General features: G+C 35.9%; 1 protein-coding gene across 1 annotated transcript in view; it reads left to right on the plus strand.

Annotated features, from left to right (window-relative positions):
* Positions 1 to 22,094, plus strand: part of LOC150097870 (ATP-binding cassette sub-family C member 1-like) — a 626,276-nt gene that overhangs the window by 47,611 nt on the left and 556,571 nt on the right. The window contains exon 3 of the mRNA XM_090406616.1: positions 1,247 to 1,375. Within this exon, the coding sequence (XP_090262742.1) occupies positions 1,247 to 1,375 (129 nt within the window). The remainder of the gene's footprint in view (positions 1 to 1,246; positions 1,376 to 22,094) is intronic.

Here is a 22,094-nt window from a genome sequence, read left to right on the forward strand (position 1 = left end):
CGAGTTGTTGCAGGGACTTTAAATTTAAATGAATTAACAATTCGAACAATCAAACAAAATGAACATAAAATCTGAGAAAAGTGTTTAATACTGGGTCAACGATAAGTGCAAAGTGCGTTGCTCATGTATGCGATATTCTAATGGAAAAAATAGAGAAATCTATGATGATTTGAAATCTTTTAAAATCTCAAAAGAAAATTCCTTTGGATGAAAATCTTATTAAACAAAAAGCTCTCAAAGTTTATAAACATTTATAGTGCAGGCCAGGTGTTCAATGCGGATTAATCCGGGTTATATTGGGAAAAAATGTAAAAATGCATCTATATTTCGAAAAATGGAAGATCAACTCCTGGATTCAAAGTTTCCAAAGATAGAATTACTCTACTGTTTTGTAGTAATGCATCAGGTGATTACATGACAAAACCAGTGTTTATTAACCATTCCTCAAATCCTCGTGTTATGAAAGATTAAAATATGCACTTTATTTTATTTTGCCTAAAACATTGATGCATTATGTGCAATGAAGTTTACATACAATTTGTAATTTTTATAATTTTATACTATGTATTTGTTTCATAGTTTGTTTTCTTAACTTACATGAATTACCTGAATTAAATAAAAAAATATTTTTGTTGGATATGTCATTGTTGTTTATATAATTAAAAAATTTTAAAAAAATGTACTAGTATTTAAAAATCCCAATTTACATCTGAGGGTGCTAACAGGTGCCCACAGATGGCAGCCCACCTAGTTAGGACTTCAGTCTTTCATCTACGTGTTTACAATGTGTTGCCTTTGTGTGTATGTTACAAGTCTCATATTGTACTCCCTGAAGATGTCTCTGTGACTGAGATGAAGAACTGAATATTTTTAATCCTTTCTCATTGCTGTTTCACCCTATAAGATTCAAACATGAGTTCCTGCCAGAAATTAAGATTTTTTTAAAGTAACAATGTAAACTTTCTATGAGGAATTTAATGTAGATTCTGTGATTTTATTCCCCTCTGAATTGTCCAGTTAAACTGAAATTTAATTTTCAGTTTCATTTGAAATTGCTAACATCCATGCTCTCTGTTATTAATTAATAAATTTAGATACTAAAACAGCTTAAAGAAGAGTGCATCCAGAAAAACTTTTTCTGGATACTCTTTTCTTGAAATGTGCACAGTGCAGTTGAAAGCTAATTATATATAATTTAAAATTAATCTGTGAACTTGAAATAAAATATGCTTGTAATTTTTTATAGGTTCTGACAGTAATTCTTACTTTACTATGTTTAATGGAACTTTGCTATAATGTTCATCTTAGTATATCACTGAACAGATATGTTCCCTCATCAGACTACTATTCATCATTTATCAGACTTATATCATTTGTAAGTATTTAGCAAAGATTGTTATTTTTTATGCCCTTTAATACTTGTTTTATTTATTAGATAAGCTTTTGAAGCCTTTTTTTTTGGTATAATAATTCAGAATTCTTTAGATGAATCACTCTTATTTATTGCTGGTTAATTCAGAGGATTGGTCATTTTTCTGTTATCTGATCTCTGTTTTTAACATGAATGTAAATATTGCACACTGACATGTTTTTTAATATTATTTTTTTTCTTTTTTGGAATAATTAAGTAAATACTCTTAATTCTTTTTTACTAAAATAAAGATCCAAAAGGCTTTAGTTTGGCAATGCAAAATTATATAACTAAAATTAGTGGATATAAGCTTTCTGGTCAAGTTATTTTTACGAAAGTTTCATAGCTTCTACGTTTGACTTTGAAATAATACTGGATCTAATATCCACTTTACTTATATAATTTTGCATCACCGAAACTGAAGCCTTTTGGCTCTTTATTTTAGTAAACACTTTTACTCACTGACTGAGAGTTCACTTGCAAAAAATACATCTCTCTGACATTTCAAGTTCTTTAGTACTGAACGAGAGTTTTTGCTCTCTTAAGGTTTCTTCTGCCTGGTCTCAGGAGAACCAACCAGTTTGAAACAGCTGTCAGGCCAGTGAAATCTTATCAATCAAAATGGACTAATAGAAAGTGAATATATAGATGCTTGGGCAGTATTTATGTTTTCTAAGTAGTTTGTGCTAAGGCAACTCATGAATGCTGGTGAGTGTATTGCCGTAAGCCCTCTGGTCAACTTATTTTTACGAAATTTTCATAGTTTCTACATTCAGCTTTGAAATAATGCTGGATCTAATATTATCCACTTTACATACCTTTTAATTCTATTCAGCGATTTTCACTATGAGCATCCACTTTGTTTTAGACACACACACACACACACACACACACACTGTTGCCTTTTGGCAACATTGTGTGTGTTTGGATATCCCATGTTGCCTCATCCATATGATGCAGATACACATTTGCAATGCTATATAAGCATAGGCACATTGACATTAGCAATGTAGACATTCTTTACTATCAGGATGAAAAGAGTTCAGTCTGTTCGAACATTGGTATGATATATGAGAGATTTTTGCCACATTGCATGTGCCCTGGTCTACTTTCAGTGAGGTTATTATGAAGTGGAAATGTGATCACCCCCCCCCCCCCACAATAAACTGACAAATTGGGACTGGTGAACTCTCAAGCATGTCGTCACAGTAAATCATCAGTCAGCCTTAACAACCATTGCAAACAACTTCTGCATGAGCTCAGGAATGGATACCAGTGACAGAACTATTTGCTGAGGGATGTTCTCTGAGTTTCATGTTCATTCTGCAGCTCACAAGCCCTTGATTATACCTGTCAATGCCTCTATGTTGTCTGGAATGTTGCAACAACACCGTCATTGGACTGTAGATCAGTGTAAGAGGGTCCTGTTGATCAATGAAATGTGGTGCATGATCTGGCAATCTGATGGACGTATCTGGACTTGGTAGATACCTGGTGAATGAGACTTACAGAAAGGTCTTGTATAGACTGGAAAATTTGTAGGCAGTAGCATAATGATCTGTTTTTCATGGTTTGAACTGGGTATATTGATTTCTGTGTCCAGATCTTTAAGCACTAGTGCCTACCATGATGGACAATTCCATTCTTCCCAGACTGTGCAACAATTTTGAATAGGCCCTTTTCTATTAGCATAATGATGTACCTGCTCACAAAGCAAGGACCTTAACTCTGTGGTTTGAAGACATGGAGGTGGAAGAACTATACTGGCTAACCAAAAGCCCCAACTTCAACCCCCTTGAACATCTTTTGGATGAGCCGGAGTGAAAGTTGTGTGCCAGACCTATTCACATAACTAATACTTGTCAGCTCTCTGCCGTACTATGGGGGAAATAGAAATGAATTCCAGCAGCAGTTTGTCAGAACTTCATAGTAGGCTAATAGCTACAATAGGCAGCAAAAGGAGGCCCAACCTCATATTGACTGCACATGTCATTTGTTCCAGCCTTAAGTCCCCAGATGGAAATTAATAACATCCAGAATGTAATACTAAAAAATGGTTTATCCAAAATAAAAATGCAGCAGATCTGTGATTCCTGTACTTCAACTCCAAGAAACTGTATGAAGAAATCTGTTCTTTGTCTTTTGCGTTTCAGAACCTGTTTCAAGGATCTTAAAGAAATATAACTCAATAGCAACATTTTTTCCTATCTATAAACTTCCATCTTAGCTACCTTACTCCAGCAGACAGACTTCTCTTATCCTTCCAGTCATTTACCAAGTTTATTGTGATTGTAATCTTTATTTTGGACTGATTGGTTGTTCTGTGAAAAAAAGAATACAAAGAATACAGGAACATCAATCATACATTTCTTATAATAAACCTGAAAAGTCCAGCTTAGCACAGCACATTGTAGACATGGAGCATAGAATATTCTTGTTAAGAACTTGATTACTTCATCATTGTCACTTTAAATATGTGTTTATTCAAGGAAGCAGAAGCTTTAATATACTGCCTTAACTTGAATTGGAATGATTGTATATCTTTGCCAAAAATATGGAGGTCTCATTCTTCTTGGTCTTCTCTAGTTTATATATACAGTATATATATATATATATATATATATATATATATATATTTATATTTATTTATTTATTTATTTATATTTATTTTTTATTTTATTTTGTTTTATTTACTTTTTTAAACTGGTATCTCAATGTTGTCATATTGTATGCACTTGCTCACTGTGAATGTTGTGTTAAACAATCCATTGTTAGTGTTCTACCTTGTGTAACGTCTTTTTTTTTTACCTACATGAATGATGACTTGTTAGTTTCAAGCCATAATTTTTGTAAGCAAAGTATTAGTTAATGTTTTTCTTGTGTTTACATGTTATAAATGCAATATATTGTTTCTTGTTTCAAATCCTCTGTATAATTTTGCACTGCGAACCAACTCAGAGATATCAATATTATCAGTGACTGTGTTGCTGATAATATTGGTTAATAAAATTTTTCTTATTTCTTGTATGTGTTCTCTCCATATGAATTTATGCAGCTTTTGTTGGAATATGGTGTTTGTGATGTCTAGTCCATGTCATGAACAGAAATTCGGAAGGTACTTTTATTACATAAATTACCCCCATGAAAGTCCCTTAGCCAATAGTATACTATACTGGTGTCCAAAACCTTAAAGACCAGCATTATTTCTGAAGATTACAGTTGCAGATTCAGATGAATCAGCTTTTAGTAATCTGTATTTATTTGAAGTTTAATTTTATTTGAATTTGTGGTGCTTAAGGGTCGAAGCTGTATAACTGAGAGGAGACCTCCACATAGCCTTTAAAGGAAGGCGGAGAACCGACCAGGGCTTCTGACCTAATGTTCAATCCTCACCTTCTCGTTGTGCACCCTGTTGGGTATGTACTTGGATACTTAACGAACGAGGATGGGCTAGCAATTTGGGATTTAGCCAACCAAATTGTATTCTTATTAAACCAAAATAAAAAATGATGGTACAACATGACAAAATTTCATGCCGGCTGGGATGTCGCCCGGTTAAACAAGGCCCCCCCCTGTTGTTTTCGCCAGGGAACCAGGGCAAACAGCGAAAAGTCAGCTACTGGAACAAATCTGAAAACACACCCCAACTCAACATCACCAGAGTTAAAGATCGGTACTATCAACATAAGAAGCCTAATTGGCAAAGAAATGGAGCCAGCTGAGGAATTAGATAAGTACCAGATCGACATAATAGGGGTGACTGAAACAAAAAAAGATAAAAACTGATGAGATCTTTCTGAGCAATAAATACAAAATGTTATATTCAGGCAATGACAATCAAGGAAAAGAAGGAGTAGCCATAGTATTCAACACAAAATACGAGGCTTATCTTCTTGAATGGCAGTCAGTCTCAAGTAGAGTAATGTGGGCAAATATGAGAATGGGGAACTGGACAATGAGACTTATTTGTGCCTATGGTCCCACAGAAGGTTCTACTAAGGTAGAAGTGGAGGAATTTTTTGAGGCTTTAGAAAAAGCAACTGACACAATGAAAAAGGATAAGTTGGTCCTTGTTGGGGATCTAAATAGCAGAGTAGGAAATGATTGTGAGACATACAAAAATATTTTGGGAAAATTTGGAGAAAAGAGCAAAGCTAATAATAATAGCATATATATGTTGGATTTCTGCTCGGGACACGGACTGGTTATTACTAACACCATGTGTTCCAACATAAAAATGTGCACAAATTCACATGGAGAGAAGAGGCTAGGAATAAGAAAAGTCTCATTGACTATGGTATTGTTGATAGTGATGTTTTCTCCCTGGTGCAGAACACCAGAGTGTACAGAGGATTTGAAATTGGAAGTGATCACTATTTAGTCTTGAGCAGGATAAAATTTAATTTCATATCGAAAAGAATAACATGTAAGAAAGTTTTAAAGTAAATAAAAGTTGAGCAGCTCTCAGATGTGAGCTGTAGACTGAAATACACAAAGATTATTGAAGAAAAATGAAAGAGTTTGAGAACAGGAATCAAACCTTGGAGATTCAGTGGCAAGCCTTGAAAAAAGCCCTGATTGATTTAGTTAGAGAGGCATATGGTGAAGTTGTCTGCAAGGATAGAAAAATTAGAACTCCATGGTGGACACAGGAAGTTAAAGAGACAGTGAAGGAAAAGAAGAAATCATATCAAACGTTCCTGTCAAATAAGTCAGCTTTTGCTCTTAGAGAATGCAGAGACAAATGCAAGAATGCTAAACACTGTTTAAAACTAGCTAAAACAAAAGTAATGGGAGGACTTTGGCAAGAATATAGAAAATAAATATCAAGAAGGTTGCAAAATATTCTGGAGGTTGTTGAAGAAGCTTAGAAATGGAGGAAAGAGTGCTGTAAAAAGAGTTAGAGATGATAAAGGTGACATGAAAACTGAAGAAAAAGATATCCTTGAAGTATGGAGTAATTACTTTGAAAAACTGCTAAATGAAACAAGCAGTGATGACAGCACAGTGGTAAAAAACACTGACCAGATATGCAGGTAGGAATACATATTTATACTTGAAGTGGAAAAAGCCATCAAAGACTTGAAATGTGGAAAGGCAGCAGGAGTAGATGATATTCGACCAGAAATGCTTAAGTATGGTGGTATAAAAATCTTACAGTGGCTGCACTGCATAATTCAGAAAGCCTGGACAGAGGGACAAATTCCCGATGAGTGGAGTAGAGCTCTCATAGTACCCATATATAAAAAGGGAAATAAAACTGAATGTGAGAATTACAGAGGTATTTCCCCTACTGAGTGTTCCTGGCAAAATCTATGCAAGTATACTTGAAAAACGGTTGAGAAGAATTGTGGAAGAAAAGCTTGGTGAAGAACAAGCTGGATTCAGGCCAAAAAAGTCTGTCAGGATCAGATCTTCACTTTACGACAAATAGTCGAGAAAGCATTAGAATATAACAATGATCTGTGTTTAAGTTTAGTCAATTTGGAAAAGGCATATCACAAGGTGCCAAGAGAGAAGCTATTCAATACATGGTTCAATGTTAAATCTGGTGTGAGACAAGGATGTACATTATCCCCTCTGTTATTCATTATCTATATGGATCACATTATGAAGGAAAGTGGTATTAAACATGATATCAAAATTGGAGATGTTAATGTCAGCTCTTTGCTTTATGCTGATGATGTTATACTTCTAAATAAATCCGCTACAAGTCTGCATGATTCTCTGACTAAATTAAATAATTGTTGTAATAGATATGGTATGAAGGTCTGCAATAAAAAGACAAAGACAATGAAAATAGGCAGAATCATTGAAAATATCAACTGGTGGTAAGACTTATACGTTGGTTAGACATAACTGGTAATTAATTTACGGAATTAACAACGCATATAAAGTAAATTAATTAAAGATAACTTTAATGAATCACTTCTATATTTCGACAATGTCACATTGTCATCTTCAGGAACATAAGGATATGGTATGTGCACTACAGGAACTAACAAAGCAAATGAGGCAGAAATTAAGACACTAATTTTGTTCCTAAAGTCCTAATGGTGCCCTCTTGCGGGCTAATTTGGTAGTCTTGGCCGTTGGGCTGAAGTTCTCATAATGAAAGTCTCCCAAATTTGGGGCAGTTTCATGCACCCAAATTTGTTGAGGTTAGGAACGTTTTTTTTTGGAGCTGCTGAAGATTCTTTGAATAATCTTTCGTATTTAAACTTGCTGCGATGGATTATTTTTGTCTTCTTCCAACGAATTTTATGGTGGGTATCTAAGGCATGGTCTGCCAGCCCAGAGCGGCTGTACTGGTGAAACCAGATGTAGTCTTGGTGTTCTGAAATCCTGATATTTGTTGTTCTGCCTGTTTGGCCAAAGTAGGACAATTTGCAGCTGCAGGGACCTGGTATACACCAGGTAGGTCTAGGGGAAGTGGTTGGTCTTTGGTAGAGCGGATAAGGGATGCCAACTTTTTATATGGTCTGTAACAGGAAGTAAGGTCATATTTCTTGAGGATATTAGTTATTTTTTCAGAGGTGCCCTGGATGTAGGGGATAGTGATAGACTTGGTGTAGTCTTTATTGTTGAGGGGGGGGAGGGGGGGTTGTGGTTTTCAGGTTTTAGTATTTTTTGGATTTTTTGGGGGTTATAGCCATTGGCTAAGAAAGTGTTGAGGATGTGGTTTAGTTCTATAGTCAGGGCCTTGTCATCTGAGCAGATTAATTTTGCCCTGTTATATAGTGTTTTTTATCACCCCATATTGTTGTGAGGGGGGGTGGTGGGATTGCTGGTGAATGTATCTGCCAGTGTGGGTGGGTTTTCTGTAAACAGAGAAAACCAAAGATCCATCAAGCTGGCGGGTGATTAAAGTGTCTAGGAAGGGTAGGGTGTTGTTTTCCTCTTTTTCTAAGGTGAACTGGACTCTGGGATGTTGGTTGTTTAAGTGTGTTAGGAAGGAGTGGAGTGAGTCTGAGCCATGTGGCCAAATAGCAAACACATCATCCACATAACGAAGCCAAATAGTGGGTTTTTGTGGGGCGGAGTTTAAGGCTTTTTCTTCAAATGTCTCCATAAAGAAATTGGCCAAGGGTGGGGAAAGTGGTGAACCCATGGCTGTCCCCTCTATCTGTTTGTAGAACTTTCCTTGCCAAACGAAATAGCCTGAGTTCATTGTGAACTGAAATAGGGCTGAGATATCGGGAGGAAACTTGGATGAGCTCAAGGGTTTCTTTGAGTGGGACATTAGTGAATAGGGAGGAGACGTCAAAACTGACCATTATGTCAGTGTGTTGGAGTGTGAGGTTTTCTATACTGGCTTTAAAGTGGGCTGAGTTTTTTATGTGTGATGGTGTGTTGCCAGTGTAGTGTGTGAGCGTTTTGGCTAAATGTTTGGCTAATTTATATGTGGGGGAATCAATGCCATCCACTATGGGACGTAATGGCACATTTTGTTTATGTATTTTTGGGAGTCCATATAATCGGGGGGGGTCTAGAGTTATAAGGTTTAAGCTTGTTGGTGACTTCCACAGGCCAAGAAGTGACTTTCTTAAGGAGTCTGTGGATAGTTCTAATCTGAGAGCTGGTCGGATTATATTCAATGGGCAGGTAAGTAGTACGGTCTCGTATTAAAGAATTTAGCCTACCTTTGTAGTCTTTTTGATTGAGTACCACAGTGGCGCTTCCCTTATCAGCTTTGGTGATTACTATTTTTTTTTTGTTTTTTAATTCTTGTAGGGCTGTATATTCGTTTTTGGATAAGTTGGATTTTGGAGGTTTGGCTTTAGTGAGAACACCGACTACATCCAGTCTCACGTTGTTGGCGGTATGGATAGGCAGGTTGCGAATTCCACGCTCTATTTGAATCATGAATTTATAAATCACAGGTCAATTAAAAATCAATATCAATCAAAAATCAATCAAACCCACCAAATTAGCCCGCAAGAGGGCACCATTAGGACTTTAGGAACAAAATTAGTGTCTTAATTTCTGCCTCATTTGCTTTGTTAGTTCCTGTAGTGCACATACCATATCTTTATGTTCCTAAAGATGACAATGTGACATTGTCGAAATATAGAAGTGATTCATTAAAGTTATCTTTAATTAATTTACTTTATATGCGTTGTTAATTCCGTAAATTAATTACCAGTTATGTCTAACCAACGTATAAGTCTTACCACTAGAATCATGATCATCCACGGAGATGCAATCGCACGAAAGGCCCGTCAATACGGCAAATTAAGGTTAAAGATATCGAGGCAAATAAATCGCCTAACGTTCCTAAAACGCTGCCGGGATAACAAAGTGATCCCCAACTGTGTCAAATTGAAGCACCGTTTCACTTCCGAGAAAGCTCTACGCATTTATAACCGCACTAGCTTCGCCCTGTTAAGAGAACAAATTACCGCGACGCGCGTTCTCCTTGCCGACGAAAACAAAAACGTACGGGCGCTAGAGGAAGAGCTTTCTAACACACTCGGCCTTGATCTATGGTCGATACTCCATGACATATCATGCACATCGGCAAGAAAGGAATTCGAAAAAATACGTAGTCGGCACGTAAAAAAATACGAGAACCTGACCAAGACTTCTACTTCTGTACCCCAGCCACCACTTAACACAGTAGTCAACCTCTCGTCCGCAGTTTTAAAGCCTGAAGCACTCACCGCACTTTCACGTGGTCACAATTTCGCCTTAGCTCCAAAAAGGATTCCTGCTGAAGAAATCATGATTCAAATAGAGCGTGGAATTCGCAACCTGCCTATCCATACCGCCAACAACGTGAGACTGGATGTAGTCGGTGTTCTCACTAAAGCCAAACCTCCAAAATCCAACTTATCCAAAAACGAATATACAGCCCTACAAGAATTAAAAAACAACAAAAAAATAGTAATCACCAAAGCTGATAAGGGAAGCGCCACTGTGGTACTCAATCAAAAAGACTACAAAGGTAAGCTAAATTCTTTAATACGAGACCGTACTACTTACCTCCCCATTGAATATAATCCGACCAGCTCTCAGATTAGAACTATCCACAGACTCCTTAAGAAAGTCACTTCTTGGCCTGTGGAAGTCACCAACAAGCTTAAACCTTATAACTCTAGACCCCCCCGATTATATGGACTCCCAAAAATACATAAACAAAATGTGCCATTACGTCCCATAGTGGATGGCATTGATTCCCCCACATATAAATTAGCCAAAACGCTCACACACTACACTGGCAACACACCATCACACATAAAAAACTCGGCCCACTTTAAAGCCAGTATAGAAAACCTCACACTCCAACACACTGACATAATGGTCAGTTTTGACGTCTCCTCCCTATTCACTAATGTCCCACTCAAAGAAACCCTTGAGCTCATCCAAGCCAAGTTTCCTCCCGATATCTCAGCCCTATTTCAGTTCACAATGAACTCAGGCTATTTCGTTTGGCAAGGAAAGTTCTACAAACAGATAGAGGGGACAGCCATGGGTTCACCACTTTCCCCACCCTTGGCCAATTTCTTTATGGAGACATTTGAAGAAAAAGCCTTAAACTCCGCCCCACAAAAACCCACTATTTGGCTTCGTTATGTGGATGATGTGTTTGCTATTTGGCCACATGGCTCAGACTCACTCCACTCCTTCCTAACACACTTAAACAACCAACATCCCAGAGTCCAGTTCACCTTAGAAAAAGAGGAAAACAACACCCTACCCTTCCTAGACACTTTAATCACCCGCCAGCTTGATGGATCTTTGGTTTTCTCTGTTTACAGAAAACCCACCCACACTGGCAGATACATTCACCAGCAATCGAACCACCCCCCCTCACAACAATATGGGGTGATAAAAACACTATATAACAGGGCAAAATTAATCTGCTCAGATGACAAGGCCCTGACTATAGAACTAAACCACATCCTCAACACTTTCTTAGCCAATGGCTATAACCCCCAAAAAATCCAAAAAATACTAAAACCTGAAAACCACAACCCCCCTCCCCCCCCTCAACAATAAAGACTACACCAAGTCTATCACTATCCCCTACATCCAGGGCACCTCTGAAAAAATAACTAATATCCTCAAGAAATATGACCTTACTTCCTGTTACAGACCATATAAAAAGTTGGCATCCCTTATCCGCTCTACCAAAGACCAACCACTTCCCCTAGACCTACCTGGTGTATACCAGGTCCCTTGCAGCTGCAAATTGTCCTACTTTGGCCAAACAGGCAGAACAACAAATATCAGGATTTCAGAACACCAAGACTACATCCGGTTTCACCAGTACAGCCGCTCTGGGCTGGCAGACCATGCCTTAGATACCCACCATAAAATTCGTTGGAAGAAGACAAAAATAATCCATCGCAGCAAGTTTAAATACGAAAGATTATTCAAAGAATCTTCAGCAGCTCTAAAAAACGTTCCTAACCTCAACAAATTTGGGTGCATGAAACTGCCCCAAATTTGGGAGACTTTCATTATGAGAACTTCAGCCCAACGGCCAAGACTACCAAATTAGCCCGCAAGAGGGCACCATTAGGACTTTAGGAACAAAATTAGTGTCTTAATTTCTGCCTCATTTGCTTTGTTAGTTCCTGTAGTGCACATACCATATCTTTATGTTCCTGAAGATGACAATGTGACATTGTCGAAATATAGAAGTGATTCATTGAAGTTATCTTTAATTAATTTACTTTATATGCGTTGTTAATTCCGTAAATTAATTACCAGAAAATATCAACTGTGTTGTGAATGGAGAACCTGTGGAACAAATAAAACATTTCAGCTACTTAGGTATGATTTTTAGTGATGATGGTAAATTAAATATAGAAATAGATAACAGAATCAGTAAAGCTGGTATGGTGGGAAGTCAATTGAATAAATTCATATGGAATAAGAGAGAAATTAGTCGGAACACTAAATTGTATACAAGACAGTGTTCAAAACAGTTTTAACTTATGGATCTGAGAGCTTCCAAGTTGGCTCTATTCAATCATATATACACAGATATCTCAACAAACTGTGACTAGATGTCTGCGACAAGTAGGCCTGTACACCTGAAGACCTGTAGTCTGCATGCCTTTATCCACAGCTCATTGTAGAGCATGGTTTCAATGCTGTTGTATCCATAAAAATTGGGCAAAATACCAATGGGCTAATGCAATCTTTTACAGATGAGAATTGTTTTAGTCTTTCCTCCAATTCTAGCAGACACTTGATCTAGGGTGAAAGTGGTACTGCCTACTATTGCGAGAATGTTCTTGAAAGGGATAGATACGGTGGTGTTGGGGTCATGGTGTGGGGAGGCATCATGCTTAATGGATGCACCAAGCTACAAGTACTGAAAAAAAGGGATTATGACTGATAAACAATATTGCAATGGTGCTGCTTTAGGCAAAGAAGTCATTTTTATGGGTGGCAGTGTTACACTATATCTTACACGAGCAGCGGAGATACTTCTGGAGACCAAGGATAGTTTGGGATGCAATAGGGAGATTCATTGCTGCTTGAAATTTCCCTCCAGAAAACAGACATGACTTTATTCTTGCTGTGAAGGAGGAGTGGAACAGTTTTCCTCAAGATCTCCTGAATCACTTGGTGCTAAGCATGCTATGACATTGCGAGATCTGCATTGCAGTTCAGGGTGGCATTACTATACTGAAAATGTTTCTTTGCATAGTTTTCTGTAAGCATTGTAAATTAAATCCTTAACTACATCCTTAGGAAATTGTAACTTTTGTCAAAACTGCATTGCAGTTTAATTTGTATGAAATTTATAACAGTTTTTTGTGTAATATAATTTATTAGTGTGCTGGCAATAAATTTATGTCTGCATTTGGCTGTAGTCATTTGAAAATCTTTTCATATACAGGTAAAAATGTAGTTCATCCTTAGCTTTTGGACACCATTGTACGTTAATTATTATTATTGTGAGTGGACTAATGATTAGATAATCTGTAAATCCTGTTCTGGAGACCAAATATGGAAATTTTGTCCAAGCCACTTCAGGTTTCCAGTAAGCATGATTGTGGTCATCTCACATTGTGCTGACAGTCATTGTTGCCTAAGGCATTTCACAAAACATCCATGCCCATGGTGGGATTCATATTCACAGCCTGTTTGTTGGATAGCAGATATACTAACCACTCATTCAACCAGGCCATGCTGTTTTCTCAGAATATTCCCAAAACAAAATGAGTTTTCTAAACTGAAATATATTGATTTTTAATTGACCTGTGATTTATAAACATACAATGCAAACAAGTTTTGTCAACAGAGCTGTTCGGCTTCTTCAGAGCTTATAACGGTAAGAGAAAACTCAAAGTGGCTAGTACAGAGAAAATGGAGTAACACTATCGTATAAATTAAAAAATTGAAACAGAAGCGTAACAATACACGTGTTGTATTAGTCACTGTTGTGTGAGCACGCTCTGTAGTTATGAGCGAAATGAAATTCTGGCAAGCTGAGCGATCTTATTAAGGTTTTCCATATCTCAGCTATTATCATTCCCTGGTTTCTGTTAAGATTTTCTCCAGAACGGAGGACTACTACTACGGCTTCCTTGAAGTTTCTACAATGGAAGTCTTCTTCTAGATAAGGCATGGGGCTCCTATCCCACTCAATGGTGTGGTTTGTCATCGCATAATGATGGGCTAGACCTGAATTGTCTGTTCTGTTGTTATTAACATCACTTATATGTTCTTTTTTTCGGATTTCAAGGCTTCTCGACATCTGCCCTACATAGTTTAGGCAACAAGAGCATGGGATGTTGTACATTTCAGCATGTTTGAAGAAAGCATTGATGTCTTTTGGTGATCTTAAAACATGGTGTGAAAGCAACTCTGTTGAAAGGCCTAAAAAGGTTTGCAATCTTTTTCGACACTGTACTTGCATAAGGAATAACTATGGAAGATCTGTATTGAGTGGTGGTAGGTTGTTGTTGTGGGGGATTGCTATGAAGAATCCTATTGATTAAATTCTTTGGAGCCATTGTTTACTAATGTCTCTGATATTTGAGTAAGTTCATCATAGAGTTCTTTTTCTTCTGAAATGATGTTGATGGCTCTGTTTTTGAGCATATGCATTATGCTGAGCTTCTGAGAAATATGGTGAGTTACATCTTGTATTTATTGCTCTTTCTGAGCAATAAATACAAGATGTAATATTCAGGCAATAACAATCAGAGAAAAGAAGGATTAGCCATAGTATTCAACACTAAATATGAGGATAATCTTCTTGAATGGTAGACAATATTGTTTTGGAGAAATTCTGAATATTGTTCAAAGCCTGGGGACATCTGATATAAGAGTTCTGAAAAATATTTAGTGGAATGAATGGATGGCATCAATAGTGATATCACATTATAAATGAGGATATTAGGAAAGAACTTGAGATTGTTAGTATTCAGGAATGCGTTAGCAGTGCTAATCTCAGATAGTATGGTTGCTTAAACGGAATGGGAGAAGAACGATTAGCAAAAAAAGAAGTGTTCTTTGCCATGTTGGCTGGAAAAGTACCCAGAGGAAGACCAAATATAGGTGGATTGATACATTAAAAAGTGCCTTACAAGACAGAATTATAAGATCTGATAATATGGGAGACTGATAACAGATAATTTGGAGGAAAATTGTTGATAACAATTGTTGAGGGTACATATCAGCAATTTGATGATGATGACTTTTTTTTTTTTTTTTTAAGTACATGGAGGAAGGAAGAGAACTACTGGAAAAATCACCCCTGGAAAATGTTTAAGTGTGGTTAGCAATAGTGTCAAGGACTATATTTTTTGTGTGGTGGGTTGCAAATGAGTGGAATTGGTTTGACAGAGATTGATTTAAGTACTTAATTAGTAAATGAGTTTAAGGGGAAATATTATCAGAATTGTCGGAATATTGACTAGTGTGTTCTTAATGGTCTTTGTGTTAATGTTCTTAAAGCCACCTCAAATGAAGAAAGGCTGTTTTACCAGGATATTCAGAAGTTCTTCAGTAGCTGTACTGCATAATTCAGAATTCAGGTCAGAAGATTGATTTTAGGATGTTTGGACTCAAGCTCTCTTTGCACTCATCTCTAAAAAGAGAAATGAAACTGAATATAAGAATTACTGAGGAATAATTTATGTGCCTTACCTGGATACTCCATAAGATTTATGAAGTGCTTGAGAGGAGGCCAAGAAAAATTGTGGAAGTTGAACCTAGATAACAAGCTGGGTTCTGGCCAAATAGATGTTGTCAAGATCAGATATTCACTTTAAGACAAATAGTTGAGAAGTCATGGGAATATAACAAGGATCTATATTTGAATTTCGTAGATTTGGAATGGCATAGACAGGGTGTGAAGAGAAAAGCTGTTCAAAATGCTGCAGTAAATGGTTCATTATATTGAGGAGTAAATGGTTCATTATATGGTGTAAATGGTTCATTATATTGAGCAGTGCATAGTGTATGCTTAAGTTGTAAGGTAGTGGTTAGAATTGAAGGAGGAACAGGAAGCTGGTTTGATGTAAATTATGTGTAAGATAAAGATTCTCACTATCTCCACTGTTATTTTGTCAACTGTATGGATCACATTATGGAGGAATGTCGACCTGATACCAAAATTTGGGGATATTCAGCTCAGCTGTTTACCTTATACATATGATGTTATACTATTGGATAAATCCAGCCCAACTTATGGATTCCCCAATCTAAGTCCAGTAACTGCTGTAATACGTTTGGTATGAAAGTCAGCAATAAAAAAAGACCTTAAAGACTGAAAATAAGCAGGAACATTGAAAGCATCAGCTGCAGTCTTAATGATAAACCTTGATGTTGACTTTCACAAGTAAAACATTTCAGCCATTTAGGCACAATTTTCACAATGGCAGATTGAATATGGAAATAGGCAATAAGAATAAGCAAAGCTGGTGTGAAATGATGTTAGCTTATGGTTACATGGAATTAAGAGGAAATGAGCTAAAACACCAAAGGTAGCAGTATACAGGACCATGTTCAAACTGATTTTAACATACGTATCTGAGAGTTGGGTTAGAAATAAACTGGCTGTTCAAAGACTAGAGACCATAGACATGAAAGTTCTGAGTATGGGTTTAATTATTTTAAACTTAGTGTGTATGGGAGGAACAGATGGCATCAGTGTAGAATCATAGAATCATATTAAAATGAAAATGTTACACATTGTTAGCATTCAGGAATGACTGAGCAGAGCTAATCTGAAATGGTCACTTAAAAAGAACGCAAACATAAAGTTTAGCAAATTTGGCATTTGATGTAACAATTGTATGAGTAGAAAGGCATAAGTGTTGGCACCATATCTTAATTTTTTTATGGATTAATTCACAATGCAAGACTGTAATAAGCAAATTAATAATAATAAATATCAATATTTAATAATAATTAATTATTAATTAATTATTATAATTACAGTGGCTGCACTGCATAGTTCAGAAAGCCTGGACAGAGGGACGAATTCCCGATGATTGGAGTAGAGCTCTCATAGTACCCATATATAAAAAGGAAATAAAACTGCATGTGAGAATTACAGAGGTATTTCCCTACTGAGTGTAAATGTAAATTCCTGGCAAGATCTATGCAAGTATACTTGAGAAATGGTTGAGAAGAATTGTGGAAGAGAAGCTTGGTGAAGAACAAGCTGGATTCAGGCCAAATAGAGGCTGTCAGGATCAGATCTTCACTTTACGACAAATAGTCGAGAAAGCATGGGAATATAACAAAGATCAGTATTTAAGTTTTGTCGATTTGGAAAAGGCATATGACAAGGTGCCAAGAGAGAAGCTATTCAATACGCTGCAGTTAAATGTTGTCAATGGGGCATTATATCAGGCAACACTTAGTCTTTATTTGAGTTATAAGTCAGCAGTTAGAATTGAAGGAAGTACAGGAAGATGGTTTAATGTTAAATCTGGTGTGAGACAAGTATGTACATTATCCCCTCTGTTATTCATTATCTATATGGATCACATTATGAAGGAAAGTGGTATTAAACATGGTATCAAAATTGGAGATGTTAATGTCAGCTCTTTGCTTTATGCAGATGATGTTATACTTCTAAATAAATATGCTACAAGTCTGCAAGACTCTCTGACTAAATTGAATAGCTGTTGTAATACATATGGTATGAAGGTCAGCAATAAAAAGTCAAAGACAATGAAAATAGGCAGAATCATTGAAAATGTCAATGATTCTGCCTAATTTCTGCCTATTTGTGTTGTGAATGGAGACCCTTGGAACAAGTAAAACATTTCAGCTACTTAGGCACGATTTTTACTGAAGATGGTAAATTAAATATAGAAATATACAACAGAATCAGCAAAGCTGGTATGGTGGGAAGTCAATTGAATAAATTCATATGGAATAAGAGAGAAATTAGTCGGAACACTAAATTAGCTGTATACAAGACAGTGTTCAAACCAGTTTTAACTTATGGATCTGAGAGCTGGGTCAGAAGTAAAACACTTGACCAGAGACTAGAGACCACAGATATGAGAGTCCTGAGAAAGATTATAGGCGTGAACAGATGGCATCAATGGCAATATCATATTAAAAATGAGGATATTAGGAAAGAACTTGACATTGTCAGCATCCAGGAATGTGTTAGCAGAGCTAATCTCAGGTGGTATGGTCACTTAAACAGAATGGGCAAGGAAAGATTAGCAAAACAAGTGTTCTCTGCCAGGTTGGCAGAAAAATGACCCAGAGGATGACCCAAGATATAGGTGGATTGATACGGTACAAAGTGCCTTAGACGATAGAAATATAAGATCTGATAATGTTGGAGTCTTGACAAGTAACAGACTGATTTGGAGGAAAATTGTAAATAGGAAATTAATAATGATGTAATTTTTTTCATGTAGTACTATCATATCCTGTACACCCCCTTGAGGGTACATGGCAGGAATTTGATGATGATAATGATGAATAATTAATAATTGATTAATAATTAATTAATTATTGATTTTACTTGGTTGCTGGTATTTTGCTTGTTTTATACCTAACATTTTCAGAGCACAAACAATTTTTCATAAACAAACAGTACTAATTAATTAATGTTGGGAATGATTTGAATTATTTTTATGCTGTATTGTTTTTTAAATACAATATTCTCTATGAAATTAAATTATAGTTTTATTATATTGAAATGGAGGATATCATGGATCCATCTATATTTGATAATCAAATATAGAAAGAAAGTGAAGTTTTGAAAAAAAAAAAAAAAAGTGTCTTACCAGTGAGCTTATGCAAACAAGACTGGGATTGGAATTGCCTTGGCTGCACTATTTAAACAATGTGAACTTTAAATGCACAGCCCGTATATTTGTCTTTTATTAATGCATTGAGTAAGCTTGACAAGTCTGAAACATCAGAGGGTTTCAAATTAACTAAGTTAAAAAAAATTACAAGCAGAAGAGAAGACAAAAGCCCTTCAGCAGTGTCAGGAAGTTAAATTCATCATAAGTGATCTCTAAGTGGTCCAGAATAAAATATTAAACTATTGAGCTAAGAAGCTTGTATTTGTCTTACATAGATACTGTAATAGGCAATATTGCCGATTCATCCATCTTTTATAGCAAAATATGGAAACAAGGGAAAATAAGAAATTAAGAAACATTTTTTTTACTTTCAAAAAGTTACTATAAAGCTTATGAGTAAGTTATGTTCTTACAAACTCTTTGGTAAATTTTCTAAGTTTTAAGTTATTTTCTACATTCAGCTATAAAATATGGATGAATTCTTCATATCTTGCTTATTTCAAATTGAAGCATTTCAGTTAATAATTGATTAATAATTAATTAATAATTATTAATTAATAATTATTAATTAATTAATTATTAATTAATTAATTAATGATAATAAATATTTACTTAGTTGCTGATATTTTGCTTTTTTCTGATATTGCTATACTTAAAAATTTGACAATTATTATATTTATGGAAAGCAAAATTTTGTTTTCCCTTTTTATCAAAGATCCTAAAAGTGCTCATTTTGGCAATGTAAAATAAACAGAAATAGGATATATATATAACAAATATTACAGATATGTGTTTATTTCCTAACCAAATGTACACATATATATAGAAACATGGAGAATTTCGAACAAAGAAGAGAGCTTATGAGAATGCAGTCCTCGGCATCAGTTGTCTTAATATTTTTTACGATTACCCTATACATGAAAGGTCACAAGACCTATAACACTACAGTGCCATGTGTGGGAAAGTGATTAACAAAAAAATGTAGCCTGTTGATATGTTTCTTAAAGAGTGAGAGGGTTGTACTCAGTGGGAAAAATAGTGTAGGGAAGATTGTTCCAAAGTATAGAGGTGGATGGAATGAAGGAAGCTGATGAAAAGTTGTGTGTTCAGAGCCAGACAGTATATGGGTGTTGCCAGTGGCTAGTTCTTACATGGTTAGAAGAAAGTGGAGGAATGGTAGCGGCTAAGAGGAGCAAAGCCCATGGAAGTACCTATAGAAAAAGCACATCACTGAAGCTAAGCATCTATGATAAAGTGACTGAAGAGAGTGTGAGGAGGAGGGAAGAGTCATCTGTTAAGCAGATTGGCCACTTATGAATATCATTAAGAATTCTTAAGGAGGTCTTGGGTGCTCCACCCCAAATATGGGAATAGTATTCTATAATTAGTCAGATCTGAGACTAATGAAGTATTAGGAGTGGAGAGGAAGAGAAGTAATGTTTAGAACAGAAAAGAACATGAAATGTTTAAGATGCTAAGTAGTCTATGTAAGTAGTATGTTTATTTTGTCTTGTGTTGAATGTGACATTCAACCCAAGAAGAGAAAGTCGATCTTGAAAGGAAATTGGAACATTATCAAAATTGAGAGGGAATGAGGTAAGATATTTCTTGTGGGCAAGTTTTTTTGGCATTGAAATTTACCAAGTTGAGTTCACCTCATTTGAGGATGTTGAGGACATTGTTCAAGTCACTGGTTATGAAAGATCTTGAGGCATCTACATTAAGGTACTGCAGGATTTATCGAATGAAGAAGAGGAATGAAGAGTAGTACTGTGATTGGTGAAGTTGTGAATAGGATTTGAATTCAGGGAAAAAAGGTCATTGATTTAAAGATGGAAGCGCATGGGTGAGAGCACAGAACCCTGGGACATTCCAGTATTGATGGGGAAATCTGATGAGAGGAAGCTATCCACCATGACATACAATAACCAACCAGTGAGGAAGCTGGCAATCTAATCACGAAGTGTAGAAGACAGGTCATAAGATGGCAGCTTGTTCAGCAGGCCTTGGTGCCAGACACACTCAAATGCATTTGAAATATTGAGAACAATAACATGGTTTCTCCAAATTTTTCCATGACTTGTGTCCAAGGGTGGGTGAGGTTAGCTAGGAGGTTGGCTTGAATAAGAATGGCAGAATCCATAGTGGTGGTTGATGATTAACTGTTGAGTCTCCAGGTAATGAAGAACCTGACAGTACTTAAAACATTTTGAAAGTTTCTTAGTGCCAAAATTTCTTTTACTCTTAAAAACTGTCTGCATTAATATTCTTGTTATTTTAAGGTGTCTGCCTGATCTCTGATGAAAACTAGCAATTAGAAATAGCTGTTATGCCAGTGAAACCCTTAATCAAAAGAACTAAAAAGCAAATATATGGACACCTCAACAGCCCTCATTTTTATTTAGTAGTGCAAGAAACTTTCATAGTTTCTGTACATATATTTACTATTTATATAATGGGTTTTATTCTTTATCCAAGTATTAGCAAATAAAGTTTTCACCTGAAGTACTTTCAGGACTGGGGCAACTCGTGGTAAAGGTGGTATAAACTCTCATCACTCTCTTAGTATCTCCCATAATGCAAAGCACATCTCCTTGTGGACATGTATAATGCTATGCATTAAGGGAAGGGCCACTACCCAGACCGGTTTTGACCTTTATTGAGGTCTCATCAGTGGCCCCTCCCTTCCCTTAATGCATAGCATTATACATGTTGGCAAGGAAATGTGCTTTGCATTATGGGAGATACTAAGGCAAGTGATGAGAACTTATACCACCTTTACCATGAGTTGCCCCAGTCCTGAAAGTACTTCAGGTGAAAACTTTGTTTGCTAACACTTGGATAAAGGATAAAACCCAATATATAATTAGTAGCATAGCCAAGTGAAAAAACTTCCATAAAAAATGTACATATATTTATTCATTTATTTATTTTCATGTGGACACATGATTAGATGAAGTATTATTACATGTTTTTTAATCTTGCTTCATTTTCAATTTGGGCAAAATGCTTGAATATTCAGCCAAAGCATAATTAATTACATTTTAAACAGTAAATTTAAAGTAAATTTTATAAATAAATGTTTGAACAAAACAAATATGCTCATTAAAAATTTTTCTTAATTTTTTAATGAGGGTATTTTTTTGTTTTTTTTTGTAAAAAAAACATTTGTTTATAAAATTTAATTTCGGTATGCTTTGGCTGAATTTTTGGTGCTTAAGTAGAGAAAAATTCAGTATTTTATGTATATATTTTGGGGAGGAATTTTAGCCATTGGCTGAAAAAAGTGTGGTGAAAGTAGTGAAGTTTATTGGTAAAAACAGTATCATTGGAACAGATAGTTCTGACTGTGTATTAGTGTTTTTGTAACAACATATTCTAAAATGTTGGAATGGATGGATGGTATGACTGTTTGCTTAAATATC

Source organism: Typopeltis vanoorti, chromosome 16 (genome assembly GCF_054136105.1).
Source record: "Typopeltis vanoorti isolate ZY-2024b chromosome 16, IOZ_Tvanoo_1.0, whole genome shotgun sequence".
NCBI lineage: Eukaryota > Metazoa > Arthropoda > Arachnida > Uropygi > Thelyphonidae > Typopeltis > Typopeltis vanoorti.